Source organism: Clinocottus analis, unplaced genomic scaffold (assembly GCF_023055335.1).
Source record: "Clinocottus analis isolate CAN_PGR_092001 unplaced genomic scaffold, fCliAna1.0.p SCAF_1, whole genome shotgun sequence".
Lineage (NCBI taxonomy): Eukaryota > Metazoa > Chordata > Actinopteri > Perciformes > Cottidae > Clinocottus > Clinocottus analis.
In genome coordinates, this window is record NW_027175820.1 from 13413065 (window position 1) to 13428278 (window position 15214).

Sequence of the window (15214 nt, forward strand, 5' to 3'; positions counted from 1 at the left end):
TTGTGTAACGCCAAGGAGTAGATAGATGTCTGATGCAGCACAGAGGTGACGCATGTCATTACACTTCACGAATACCACGATTTTTTAAAATGTACTGTACACCTCACACGCAGGGAACACAAACACATCCTACATCATACATACGTATATATATATATATATATATATATATATATATATATATATATATATATATATATATATATATATATATATATATATATATATATATATATGTTTATATTTATATATATATATATATATATGTTTATATTTATATATATATATATATATATATATATATATATTACATACATATTATAAAATTATACAAAACATTTTATGCTTTTGCAAATAAAAAAACTCAACTTTATAAGGTTTATATGGTGTTTTAATGATTGTATTATATTTCGTAACCTAGCAGGACTGTCAATTACAAAAATAACACTTAAGATTTACTGTCTACATTTTCTAGTTTTCGAGTCCATACATGTATTCCACCAGCTGCAAGACAGGTGTTTATCCTCCCATCACTTTGGAGTGAGTGTGCTTGTTCATGATGACTTTAGAACAGGTTTGAGACTTGACTGCAGAAACTTCTTCAGCGACAGCATACTTTAAAGATAGTCACCACAAAACATCCGAATGTCAAGAGTTCTTAGCTAAATCCAAAGCAAACCTCTGTTTGGCCTGTGTGCTGTAAGCATGTTTCCACACTCTAGAACTCATACTGGGAAACAAACATGGTGACTTTGGTGATGTACCGCCCCAGCTGGACTCGTTTCTCCAGCTCGCTCATCTCCACTTCTGCTTCCAGTGTGGCGGGGCCCTGCACAGGGTTCACCAGCATCAGCTGACCTGTCACACGGTCTGAACGCTGGACTGTGAAGTGGCGCCGAGCTTGCCTTCCTCCAAGCAGGGAGAAGCGAAGAGTGTCTCCAATTGGACGTAATGCTGAGACCCTGAACATGACACGAGGTGCTGACAGGTTTGACACGACAGCCAGGTAATGGTAGGAGAAGGAGTTTGGGGTCTGGGAACATGCCTTGTTGTCCACAGGACAGGGGTTACGTTCACAACGCCTGGAAAAACAGTCAAACCAAGAGCGAGAAATAGTGTTTAATCTATGAAGTCAGACTCGTTATACTGTCAACATTTTTATTTGGGCTAAAATGTTATCCCCATATCTACTAATTTAAATGAAAAATCATCATTATTCATACAGTGAAGCAGGTAGGAAGCAGTTTTGGATGCAAATAAAAAGATTCAGGATGCTCACATAGGCGACGTCTTGACATATGTAGCATTAGGGATTTTGGGGCAGTCCACACGGACACACTGGAAACCACCATACGAGTTAATGCATATTTGGTCCTTTGTGCAGTTATTTTGTCTGGTGGCACACTCATCAATGTCTGTGAGGAAACATAAATACATTAAGACATACTTACCCAACTTCATTGTCTGATTTATGTTTCATTACCCGACTGCTGTCTCCTCACTCATGACTCTTAACCGACCCCTGGCCAGTATAGGGCATAACAGAAACTAGCTTTTGGAAAACTTTGACATTAAGAAAATTGATAGCAAATCAAAATACAGAAAAAGAATAACCTACCTTTACAGCTGCGTCCATCGCGGGTCATATTGTATCCGATAGGACAAGAACAGCGGTAGCCTCCAGGTGTGTTAACACAAGAATGCAAACACAGTTTCCCAGCCTGACCATTATGAAACAGCTCACATTCATCTATATCTAAATGTGGAGAACACACACACAGTTAGCATTCGACTGGGCAAAATACATGGTCATAGGTGAGGTATTAGTCGTACCAGTGCAGGTGTTGCTGTCCCTGCCAGAGATGGTGTATCCGGGCTCACAGGTGCAGTGGGTGGTCCCCTGTATTATAGTGCAACGTGATGGACGAACAAAAGGCCCCGTGGTGGCAGCCGGCAGGGTGGCAGCAGTGACTTGGGAGGTGGCGGCAGAGGTGTTTGTCACGGTGATAAAGACTGAATGAGAAAGACAAGAAAGAGGAATAGTAAGTGTTTTCATTCCTTGCTGTAATATTTTCAGTTATTTAAAAGTTTCTGTTTTCAGTCCAGTAGAGTTTTAATAATGTGCAGGTAATCTCCATTACATCTTCATCTTGTCATGCAAAGCCTAAAAAATTATGTATGTTGATGATTCATGTAATTCAATTTGGGGTTTGGAACAGGTGGGCTGTTTCTAAATCTTTTTTTCAAGGTTTGTGACAATTATATTGTCAGCATGTGAAAATGTTTGTGTCACTTGTGTAGTAATTTGTTGTGTCTACTGCCCTGTTCTATACATGTTTATATTGTTCCTGTTTTTACCATGTAAGTGCCTTTGAGTAGCTTTTAAAACACCATACAAATAAAATGTGTTATTATTGTCAAATAATTTACTTAACTAATTTAAAGAATAATTATAAGATCTGTGTTTATATTATGTGTTTATGTAAAAAGAAAAGCCAATATATTCTAATAAGCAATTGTCAAAATTTCTAAATCCTCAAAATCGGCCTTAAAAATAGAGTGTAACTGCCAGTACAGTTTCTACCTGATTCATCAACATGAACCCATGAGACATATGTCTCTAAAACGCCTCAAATAGGTCTCATAAAATATCAAGTGATTTAGTTAGTCTAGTTATAATTGTGACATGTTAAATTGTAGGGTGCCAAAAAATAAATAGAGCCTTTGTCCGATGAGTAACAGACCTAACAAACTGTATCTTGGCATATATATTATACAGAGAGAAAAAAGCATCATAATTGACTCCAGAGATTAACAAGTGTCCACCGTAACTCAACCAGCTTTGTCTTGGATTTCTAGCTGGAATTTAAAACAACACACTTTGTGGTACGTAGCACTGACCTTTGATGGCTCGCCAAACTACTGGTCAATGAAATCCCTTTCGCAGACAGGAGGGATTAGGATAGAATATGCTCTGCAGTAAAGGACTGTCTTGTATATTATTTGTGATAAGCATCTAATATTAAGGTGTCAAAACGGTGCAACCGAAGAACCAAACCCCAGGTATCTGAACTGCACTACAACTGTATACTTACATGTTGGCACGGGGCTCTGACAGGTCAGTCCGGCCCAGCCTTTGGCACAGACACAAGAGAACTGGTTCACTTCATCCACACATGTCCCACCATTCAGGCACGGCGAAGACGCACACTCATTGATGTCTGAGGGGAAAGACAGACAGGAAGGTATACAAGGAGACTTCATCGCTGCATTTGAACCTTCTCGAGATACAAGGAAGGACATATGCAATTAGATATCTTTAATGCATGAAGATAAAAGGACGTGTCATCATTGCATATGCATGTTAAATAGTGATGACTTAATGTTAGTGTAGGAAACCCTGTCTTGATCCAACAGCCTTTGAGCTGCTATCTTAAAGTCAGTGAGCTATCAGAGGATATACAAGTTGGAATATTACATGTCATGGCATTCAATACGCTCTCTGGACAACATCAAGAGTACATAAAGAGGAAATATGATCATGGCTCACACATGAAATGTATCTCTACATAAAAAAATGTTGGTGACAAGCATGAAGCACAAAAAGAGGAATCACAATATGAGAGCAGGAGAGAGGAAGGTTATAAAAGGACAACGAAAGGGTTGCAGTGATCAGTGGGTTAGATAACAGGATGAGTGGTCACGTTTACGAAGAGGAGAGAGGAGGAGGCAGTGAAGAAAGTGCCCATCACAATGAGGTCAGCTATCAGCTGCACTGGTATGTCACCTCGACAGGAAGGCTGCTGGCCGCTCCAGGTCAAGCTCTCCTGACAAACCCTGCTCTCTGATCCCACAAGTTCATAACCAAGGTCACACAAAATGTGAACCTCATGGCCCACACCGTGTGACTTGCCGAGTTTTCTTCCATTGGTGGGCCCATCTAGTCTTGGGCAGGTACCTGAAGGTTATGAAGAAGCTGAAAGGCAGCTATTTCCACATTTGACTTTGTAATAAATCTGTCTTTCTGAGGGTTTTGCTTACTGTTGATGGATCTTGTGGTCTGCTTCCCAGTGCTGCTCTGCAACAGGTTTATTTTCTTCTTCAGGTTTCGAAGACTCTGCAAGTATGAGGCTTCATGGGCTGAGAGAAGCTTCTGGACCTGCTTCAGAGAGCCCTGTATCTCCTGTCTACTTGGACAGTCCTAGAACAAAAACAGAGAGGATGACTAATGTCATCAGGTGTTGATTGATTTTTCACAACACATTTTTTAAAGTTGTGTCAAATTTTGGTAAGCACTTTCCATCGATACTTAATTTTATTATTCGTGTTAACACCTCAGCAACATTAAGTAATGTATTGCACTATACATACATTTTACTATTTGGATCTTGAAAACTAAGTTTTATTGAAGAGGACTGCTGTTTTGCTGAATGTATGAATACAGTAAATCTACAAATTGAAAAATAAATATTTGTCGACATGGAAAAAGAGACCGCTGGACCACAAGCCAGTGATGTCGTTGATGTGTTAGCCAGAGAGGTAAGTTTCCATTCATTCACAAGACTCAAAACGATGTTAAAGATTTTTTTGTTTTTTTTTACCATCAAACGATTGAAGTGTTTTTATAGTGTCTGAGTTAAAACAACTTACTTATCTTCGCTTTCTATAGTTACCACACATTCTCCATTTCATCACACTTAATCATGTTGCATTTTCTTTCTTTTCACAATTCTGAAAATGTAGCCACCAGATTACCTCATGAATGGCACCTGCTTGTTTTGTTTCTTTGTAAAAAAAAAAAGTGTATGTATAATAAATTACCTAAGACAAATGTGCAAGTAGATGTTTTAATTGTATGTACAGCATGAGTACAGCATAAATCACAGCTCTTAACAAAACTTTAAGAAACTATCAGCTCCACTGCACGTAAACAAACGAGGCGGCTAAAGAAGTGCCTTTAAATACCTGCAGTACAGATGCTGGGCTGTTATATGAGCCAGTAATTGCAGTAGGATCACTGTATGTTTGGCCAATGTAAGTATTTGCAAGCAGGTACCTCCCCCTCTCAGAGCCAGATACTGTAACTCAGTCATAAACACAGGAGCACTGTGAAAGTTTGTGTTTTTTGTGATGTGTTTTTCATGTATGCCCCCGTCTGGATGTTTAAAAGCCTCATTACATAAAGTTATGTAACCGCCATGTGTCATTTTAGAAAAGGGGATGAAATCAGCAGAAGCTTACCTACTCTTTATGATGTGGTGGATGTAGGATTCGGGTTCAGTCTGTCGGGTTTAAACGCCCTCAGCATAAACATTATCCCTGTTACAACCTCTCTTTCTAGGTCGTGGCTTTGACTTGTTTTCTATCCACGTCCTCTTCAACGGCGTCACTCTACGCCTGCCCTGCCCTCTCATGCATGTTTTCAGACAACCAATTAGTGTTTTCGTCCAGCCAGGGTTATGTAAGAAGAGTCAATATTTGCTGAAAACACCTTTCTGATTTGGAAAGAACTAGGGTTTGGAGAAGCTTCACTCAGCTGGGAGGGGTGGTTGGTGTATATAGTGTAGTTGTCAAAGGCCTCTTTCTTCCTGTGCTCAGCAACATGTCACATGGCTTCATGATAACTAGTGGCATGCAGTTCAGGAGCTCAAGATGACAGTACAGTACTATTAAATCTACAGATCATTATCACTTTGAAACATTGAAATACAACTTTAAACACCAACTTTACACATACATCAAGACATTAAAGCTTGATGGCGATCTCTTAGTAACACACGTGCAAACAACAGACAAACATGCAAAGGACTAAAGATAGTTAGTCACAAAAATATGTAGCTTTTTCAAAACATTTAGCAGGATTGCAGTGAAGCAAAGCATAGATGTAATAAGTGCATCTACTTGCTGCCCCTAGGGTCTTGTTGCTGAAGCTTGTATGCAAAGTGAAGGCAACTCAAAGTTTGCTTTGTTAAAAGTATTTTCTGTGATGCCACGCAAGGACACTTACACTAAGTAAGTAAGTACTGTTGTGAGAAAGGTTAGACAGATTTAAGCAGTCTTTGCCTTTCAAGCTGCGCACGACAGTTATTAAGATGCATATTGTGATCAGTTCTATAGACATAACATAACTGTCTTTGTAAGCATGTGTCAGTGCATTCAACTTAATCCAACTGCATTAGGCTGACATTGAGTTCACTCACCTGTCCAAAAGTAGGATGCAGCGAGCAGAAACAAAACAAGGTGATGACAATCACAGCAATCATGTTTCCACTGGTCCAAACCAACACGCAGGCGACGACCAGTCCTCCAATGTGTGAGAAGTCGCAGGCAGTGTGAACGCAGTACGTGCAGAGTCTCCAGGTGAGAGAATGACCGCGGTTGGCAGTTGGAAAAGCTGCTGCAGAGAACCGTTGAGGAATGTTGGGTTTACTCTTCAGGAGCCAATCAGGAAAAAGAGACTTTAAGAAAAATGTGACCACATTATTATCCCTTTACCTAACTTGGTGTGCACCTTTGCTCTGCTTGAGCCACTTAGTGTGTATCTCAATTATACATAAATGAAAGAAAACTGAGCTCCACTAATCTGGATCACAAGTGAAATGAAAATCATTATGATTAACCTGCTATATAGTTTTTAATGTTTTCTGATGTTGTTGAAAGCTTTTTTACAGCACTCCTTGAACACAAGATTAAACTGAGCCAATATTGTCAGTTATGATGAATGAAAAATATATAATAATTGTTAAAATATAAATGTTTACATATTCTTTTCTATTACATCATCTAACTCATCTGATTAGGATCTACCAGCTCAACTTAAGTTCAGAGTGCTATTTGTGACTTGCAATGAATTAAATATGTCACGTTTTTCTCAGGTTTCAAACAAAGGGGCAGACCTGGCTGTATTATGCCGATGGGCTTTGGACAGCACTACGACAGTGGAGTAATTATGAAAAGATGGATGAAGATGACAGGTAGTACATATTTATTTTGCCTTTATATATTAATACTCAAGGCCAGGTGACTTACAGCTGTAAAAAGAATCATTCAGCCTGCGTGCACCTTGGACCTTGGACCTTGGACCTTTGACCTTTCTCACGGCGTCTCCTTTTTTTCTTCTTTTTCTCGTAATTTGGAGCGGCTCAGTGGGTCGGCCCGTACGCTCGTGGTGGAGCCGTGTGGCGGAGCGGGTAGTGGACTGTATGAACGCGCTTTGGGAGGTGAAGCGGCTCGTGGTAGCACCCGCTGCTCGATGATCACAGAAACAACATAATACATGCTTTGACGTCAGACTTAAGTTGGAAAGTCGTCAAGACTGCCTGTCAGTGAGGCTACCAAAGTACGCGCCCACACATACATAAATTACCTTCAAAGTAGAAGCGGTGTCGTTGTATTGCATTTATGTGCATCTTATTTATTTATTTTTCATTTTTGATTGACCTCACACGGGCCTGACAGGGAGAGCCGTAAGACGCCCAGTTCTTAACTACGCCGTCAAGAGAGATTTAAATTGCAGCACCTGTAATGAGACCCTCCTAATGAAAAAAATAAATAAAATGTTATTGCCATTAAAGGATTACTGAGTTGCCCAGCCCTAATACTGTTACTGTTAAGATATGAGACTTGTATCGATCTCCTCGTCGAATTCTCAGCAGAACAGTTATTAGATTTAATAAATGTTGAACTGTTTCTTTAAGCTGGCAGGATTATTCTGTTTAGAGCTCTACTTGTTAAAAGTCTGGTTGCATCTCTCCTGAATAACAATGCCAGCAAAGTTTATATTATTACTGTATGACTTACAAATTACTTTGCAAGTTTCACTCTACAAGTAGTCTGTTTCATCAACATCTTCTACTGTCGGCTGTGGAAGAAGTTCAATTCCGTCAATTCTACAGACGAAATGCACATGACGAAAATCCGCTAATTTATATTATGCATTAAAGATGTGATTGTGTTTCAGAATATAATAGCAACTGAACTATGCTGCTGTAGGGAAAATATTCAGTGTAGAGATAAGATAGACTTCTGTCATCACGGCAGTGAGGAGGCTAAGGCTCATGGGAACTGGTTTGAGCTGAAGCAGGAAGGAAGCGTGCTGTGGTTCCTCTGGTTGTTGGATTCACCTGAGAAATCCTCTTAGTGGGTGACCATGTCTGCCTGAGCCCAGAACAGATTGTGTGCAAAGCTGTTGTTTGTTCAGACAGTCCCTTTTCTGGTGCAGCAAAATCAAAGCGATAAGAATAACTGGGCAGCATGGGGACTGACCACATTGAGCCCACAAGGGAGGAAAATGTGCCTATTTGTCTCGCTGCTGTCATCTCCAGACAATGAATCATTCCACAATGTTAAGCGTGTTTCATGCTTCACACATTGGGGCCATAGGAATACATTGTCACCATGTTCAAACAGACACCCAGACAGCTTCATGCTGTATCTTTCCAAACACACAAATATCTGATTATTTTGGACCACATACAGTTCTGCTACACTTTGAAAAACGATCACAATCTGGTTTTGTTTAAGTTTTTTTTAAAACAACACCTCCTGCACCTCAGCCTGCCCTTAGCTCAGGAATATAGCTTCATCTGATTTATCAGAATGATGGACATCAGTGTCTGAAAACAAACTTCTGCTCATATAACAGTGACGAACAATCACGCTAAGCTCTCGGGTGATATGAAATGATGACAGAGATTCATCTCTATCATTATATTTTGCCATTAATGTCATCTGACTGGCACTAACAGACCTTCTGTTGGTGGTGGAAAGGTTTAGTTCTTACTTTTAAATACTAATTATGTTTTAATTTTCATTATTACATTATTATTCAAATCTATAGCTTGTAACTTTTAACTTCATTTTGCAGATATTGTCATACTTCACACGTCAAGATTTTATACATACAAATCACATTATCAGTTTAGACAAAAAGCTGGCTAAATGCTAATACATCAGTGATAATAATTCTACAATTTGTATCAAAATTGAACACATATTCTTCTAGTTTTGCAACATTTTGGATGAACAACTTTATATTATAGGGTTGCATATATTCAGAATATATATTCTAAATATGCTAATACTTCCACCACTGTCTGCTGTGTTTTTAGGTTATAGTATTCAGAAAGAAAGCCATATTAAGAAAAGCATGCATGAGGAGAATGTTTCTTTGAAAGTATTTATTTCAGTATACTTTTTAGTATATTAATAATTGTAAAATATAGATTGAGACTATGTTGTCTTTTTTCCTGAAACATTTCAACCTGAACATTTATTGTTTTACTCTTTAACAATGAGAGGTCCATCTGAACTTTCAAGAATCCCCTCCATGAGAACGACAAGGAGGTGTAGCATCCCTGGCTGAATTATGGTCTGGATACTTCTACTGATGGTTCACAAATGTTTATTGAACTCACCGTAAGAACTATAAGGAAAAAACGGAAATAGCAGTTGGTTAGCTTAAAAAGGTTAAGCTCTGACACAAACAAAAACCGTAACAATTCAAAACAGAATTTTCTCAAAATGAACTTTAACAGACATCAACCTTGTGTCCATACCGGGCAGATGCTAAAACTAACACATTTGTAGCCTTTTAATAACTATTTCCCATCGTTAGAGCAACTTTTTCATTTCGTTCTTTTCATTGGCGTCCCGGTGTTGGGATCTGTTTGTGGTTTTCTCTATGCGGCCCCAGTTTATCTTCGCCGACCGCATTGTCACAGACACATTGAAGCTCCAGAAGTCCAACAAACACAATGTACATCAATGTACAACTGGCCATGAGGCACATTCGCCTCCTCTGGTCTAGACCTCTTGCAGCATGACAAAAAAAGCCCACATTGTGACTGCTAAATATAATTCAGACATGTTTCCATGATGTCATTTGAATTATAGCAAGTAAGTGTGAGATAATACGATTTTAGAAGTTTTAGAAGTAAAGTTGTTGTTTTATGTCTGCAATCAAGTGGCAATCCTTTAAGCTGTGGACTCAAGTGGGCATTCTTAGCTGTCCAAATCCATCTGGCAAAGTGCCAGCGCCTCAACTTTTCTGTCTCTGCTGTGCTGCAAGCAGTTTGGCATCACCTTTAAAATTACCGTTTTGATGGCATTTTGTCAAACACAAAGCGGAACTAGTAACCTATCGAGGGAGCAGATCTCTAGTCTAACATTTTGGTAAAATGTGCTTCTATCTGGTATGGGATTTATTATGCATGCTTCGAAGATCCAAAATTTTGAATAGGTAATACTTTTCGTAGTAATAGTCGTAGTATATTTATTCATCCACTCCTTAGTTCTATAAAGGTGCTTTGTAGCTATACTACATGGATTTACATACAACAGCAGATATAAGGGCATTTACTGTATATTAATGTACAGTAGTATCTTCAACAACTATGACTTCTCCTATACAGTACATTTGTGGTATATTGGCATTCTTTATGTTTGTATGTTAATTGTGTCGACTGTATTTATTCTGTGGGTCTAAGCATCCTAAATTCAAAGGGTTTTTAGGTTATTTTAAATCAGATTTAGAGGATGCTTGTTTATGTGGCACAATTTGTAAAAACATTTTTGGGGGTTCAATCTAACTGACCCTTGCACGCACACGCACGTATGCGCGTGCGCACACACACACACACACACGTGCACATGCACACGCACGTACACACACACACACACACACACACACACACACACACACACACACACACACACACACACACACACTAAAGCATCCCACCAAAGCATTTGCACTCCTTTGCCAAGATGGTGGCAGCAGGGGCATAGTAGCAAAATAAGCGGTTCTGTTTTACTCCAAGGATCACTCGCAGATTGTTGCCCTGAACAAACTCATGACAACTAACGTGCAAAAAAAGGTTTGTGGCATCAATTGTCTGTTTCTTCTGTGTGTGTGTGTGTGTGTGTTTAAATGGAGGGAATTCTTCTCACCTTTGTGACAATTTAAACTATTGTCAATCTGCATTCTGATTTTCATCATTCATTCTTCAATATTTTGTTCCTAGCAGAATAAGACTAAACCTGAGCAACATTATATATTTATATTTTTTTTCGTCTATTCATTATCAACATACATAGTTAAAATACTGTTTTGGAGGGATTAAAACAGTTTGAGGATCATGGAGTGGTGTTTGTTTGGAGTTGAAGGTGCAGCAATTTCTAATATTAATATTTGACCATGTTTTTTAATCCCACTCTCTGCAAAACCCCCAAGCTACAGTAAATCTTGTCCTTATCTTACTCCATCTATTGCTTCGCTATACAGTCCTTATCTGCACAACTGTCTCGTCTGCATTTGATTATGGCTGCAAGGTAACGATGGATTATGAACGTCACTCTGCATTAGATATCCTCTGGGCCTAATATGAGATTTGTGCCAGGGCGAACTGTCACTTTGTCATAGATTACATCCTCAAAGCCACCCGTACAGACTGAGCTCTCTTTCTTTGACTGCTCTTCAGCCTCGGAGAACTGTTCTCAACTGATAAGGCAGTAATGAGAAAAAAAGGATGTAGATAATAATTCTGCATTCACAACTGTGGCATTACAGGTAATGTCCCAGTGAAAACCCTCAGAAGAAGCTTGGCTGAGCTAATGAGGCATATTAAAGAGCTTTACTGATAAATGTTAAAAGGCCTGAGGCTTGGGCTGTGTTTGTGAATATCAGAAAGAGGTGCTTTTCACAGAGAAATGAACCAGTAAGCATTGTGGTGAGATTGTGTTGAAGTGATTGTAATATAGACCTTTTATCTTTGCTTTCAGGGTGAGATAAAATACCAGTATTTAAGGAATGAGTGTTGTGGGTTTTCTTTGAGATCTTGAGGAAGTATTATGAGGTCATACATTCCCTCTCAGAGACATAAATGAAAGCTTAGCGTTTACTTTTGAGATGCAAATCATGACCTGTTTGCATTTTATTAACCATGCTCAGATCTTCTCAAACTCCAGCACTTCCATTTGAATGCACTTGGGGTGGGGGAAAACAGATCTGCAGAGCTTTGCGGAAAAATATCAAGCTTTATTGATTTAGTTAATTTGGTATATTGCAGTTGTTCATGATGTCATAAAGTAGGCAAAACAGACTAGAAACTCACATATTTCTCAGTGAGACATTTAAATCCCACAGTAGATATAACATGACATGCCTTAAAATGAAATGTAAAGAATGAAATATTACTCGGTGACCTCTGGAGGCATCAAAGTGTGAGCCGATGACTTTGCCTGGCAGACATCGGAGAGCGGAGTGAACAATGAACTCAAGGGGGCTCCGCCTTTCTAAGCCACACTCATACTTCTGAATTATATCCTCCAGATGATGTCTAACCCCAAAAGAAAAGCTGTTGAACAGAAATTTTATTAGATTTAAAAGAATGTATCACTTTCTATGAAGGTAGCTGTGTGGTTTTGATGGTGGTGAACCAATTGGTGAACTAACTGGGCGACAGCTGGTGGGATTGAGGAGGAAAGTGTGATGGAAAAATGAGCAGTATCAGACAAGGATTAGATCATTCAAATGTTACAAAAGTCCTAAATCTCTCACCAACAAGTTGCAGGCTGTGAAACAAGTAGGGCTGCTGTAGGTTTGAGTTTGTTGGCCCTGCAACTGGCCCTGGACTGGCTGCGTGCTCACGGTATCGCCCTGCCTGTTGCCAACTGTACTAAGACTTGCTCTGACCCCTGAAAGGGATTAGGCAGGATAAGAAAATCACTCATGCACTATTAGGAATGACCTTCATGGAAAATATTTTTTTCTTTCATTCATTTTTAATCAGTATCTACAAAGTACAATATGACCTTCATCTGAGATTTACAGCTCCAAATCCAAGAGGCCCCAGTAACACATATTCATAATTAGATGAGTTCATTAATAACATTTCCTGCTGTTAATTGTGGATGTAATTGCTAATTATTTCTTAATTTTAATAAATAATATATCATTCATTATTTATGTAGAATCAAACACCTTCAAAATGCCTTCATTAAAGTCCTAGAAATGTTGCGTGGGTTTCTGACGTACATAAGGCAGCAGACAGATGACCTGTGACAAATATTGATTGTCAAATCTGAGAGACGTTTACGTGAGATGTTTATATATAAGAGGATAAAATGAAAACCTTTGATTTCATCAAACAGACAATTTCAATCAGGAGAGACTTGCATATATTTGAATAGTGCAAAGTCTTTGGTGATTGGACTCCATCCTGAATTTGGATAAGCAAAAGGTAGTTGTGCTGATATCTGCGACAGCAGAATCCTCCCTGGAGTGCAGACACTGGTGGTGTTGAAGAAGGGAGTTGCTGTAACTCAATGAGGAATGATGAGCAGGACTGAACGCTGACTGGAGGAGCCTGTGGTGGATGATCCAGGGTCGCATCGGTTTAGCTGAAATGACAACTGACAGCAAGCAGTGCGCGAAAGAAATTTCAAAGTTTGACAACAACGCTGTGATTGGCTTACTGGACTGCCTCGGCTCCCACTGGTTGGTTCATGCAACATGAACACCCCCAATCACCTGATGGAGTAATCACTGTGAAACTTAGAAAAAACAGCGGTATTATGCTATGGAACCGGAAATGCGAGACTCAGAAAGGAAGTGGTTAGTGGACCAATCACAGTCTTGTGGGCTTTCATAGCGTAATACCACTGTTTTTAAAAGCCACAGCAGAAACACAAACAATGGATCCTGTTGAGGAACGTTTGGCTGAAGAGGTCCGCAAATATGAGCATTTATATAACCTGTCTGACGGAGTATCAGGACACGCAGATGGAGGTAAATTCCTGGAACGTCGGTGAACGTCGGTGTGCAGGTCGACTCTAAACGGTCGTTGCGCCACCTACTGTTCTGGCGTATGGAAAACGCAGTGAAACTAAAAATCAAAACGAGTCCATCAATCCGACTGAGTGGCCAGCCGGAGTTGGAGTTGCAAGAGTATAATTCGCCCTTAAGGCTGAATTATACTTCTGATCTCGTAATTATGAGATCCTGATCTCGTAAAAAACAACAACTAGAAGCTAAAACAGTGAGCTAAAAGGGTGGGCTGCAGTTTCGTAGTCTGTTCAGTCTTTTACATTATATATATATATATATATATATATATATATATATATATATATATATATATATATATATATATATATATATACGCTTTCATGGCCAGTCCTGTTCGTTATAGTCCAGTCATCAACACATCATTTTTTTCATGTCAGGGAGACAAACCTGCGTCATACACACCTGTGATGGAGGGTTTCTTAAGGACCAGAATTTTTGTGGAGCGTTTCAAGCATAGGGGGACTTCATACAGCTCCAGAGATCTGTTGAAGATCTGTGTGAAGAATGATATGTTTAATGTAACCAATATCACTTAAATTAGTTTTACAACTTTTTGTATTTGTTTGGAAATAGCACCTCTTCTGATTTGTGTTCAGACAATTATCTGTGGCTGATAATCACTGCATCTAAAATGTTAATTCACTGGGTCCATTAATGATATAAACACAACATTGAAATATCTGTTTGATCTTGCCGACGCATCTGAACAAGGCACTCAGTCTAAATCAATGGCACTCAGTGCTCACCATCCAGAGCCTGTGAGCGATCAATATACATCAGCCCCACAAAGGCCCGCAGTGTTTAGACACACACATACCACTTACATTGATCGTAAGGAATGAGGGTGGCAGATGTTTAGTTTTACCCACTTGAGTGCATCTGTCTAGTGGTTGCTGTGTTATGTGGTATTGATCATCCATAGCTGAATGAGTGATCTACTCTGATTGTGGTCAACATTGCCAGTGCGACCTTTTTACAACCTGCTTTTTGATGACCACCTAATGTCTCTCTTTGTGTAGTTTGTGTTTGTGTAAAACAAGACTAGCAGATCGTGATCAAGAGGGTCAAATTATATACCAGCGCCAATTAAACTGCACACTGTAGTGGTCATTAACAAAGCTAAACATATCTGAAGAGCAATTATTTTCCTGGGCCTTCCTCTTGAAATTAAAGTACATTTTCACTGAAGCAGCAAAGAGTGAAATGTATAAATTCAGCAGATTATAACCCCACAGCCCTATACCACAGAGGGATTTCCAGCCTTCACTGCAGTGTTGTGTTAATTGTTGATGAAATGATAAGTGGATATCAAACAGCTGGAGGCAGACACTAAGCTGTGTTTCTCCCAGAGCACTGTCTGGCTTA

General features: G+C 39.3%; 1 protein-coding gene across 1 annotated transcript; it reads right to left on the reverse strand.

Moving 5' to 3' along the window:
- Nucleotides 1–718: 718 nt before the first annotated feature.
- Nucleotides 719–6263, reverse strand: LOC137784878 (fibulin-7-like). Its single transcript, XM_068575843.1, has 8 exons — nt 6201–6263; nt 4042–4201; nt 3788–3958; nt 3096–3221; nt 1834–2013; nt 1619–1756; nt 1280–1415; nt 719–1082 (listed from the first exon to the last, which is right to left on the reverse strand). Exons 1-8 carry the CDS (start codon nt 6261–6263, stop codon nt 719–721), a joined length of 1338 nt encoding a protein of 445 aa, XP_068431944.1.
- Between the last annotated feature and the right edge of the window lie 8951 nt (nt 6264–15214).

Coding starts and splice junctions, on each gene's coding strand:
- LOC137784878 (XM_068575843.1), bottom strand. CDS start 6,263: ATGATTGCTGTGATTGTCATCACCTTGTTTTGTTTCTGCTCGCTGCAT. Junction 2,014..3,095: donor TCAGAGCCCCGTGCCAACAT/GTAAGTATACAG, acceptor TTTCTCATTCAG/TCTTTATCACCGTGACAAAC. Junction 1,416..1,618: donor CGATGGACGCAGCTGTAAAG/GTAGGTTATTCT, acceptor GTTTCCTCACAG/ACATTGATGAGTGTGCCACC.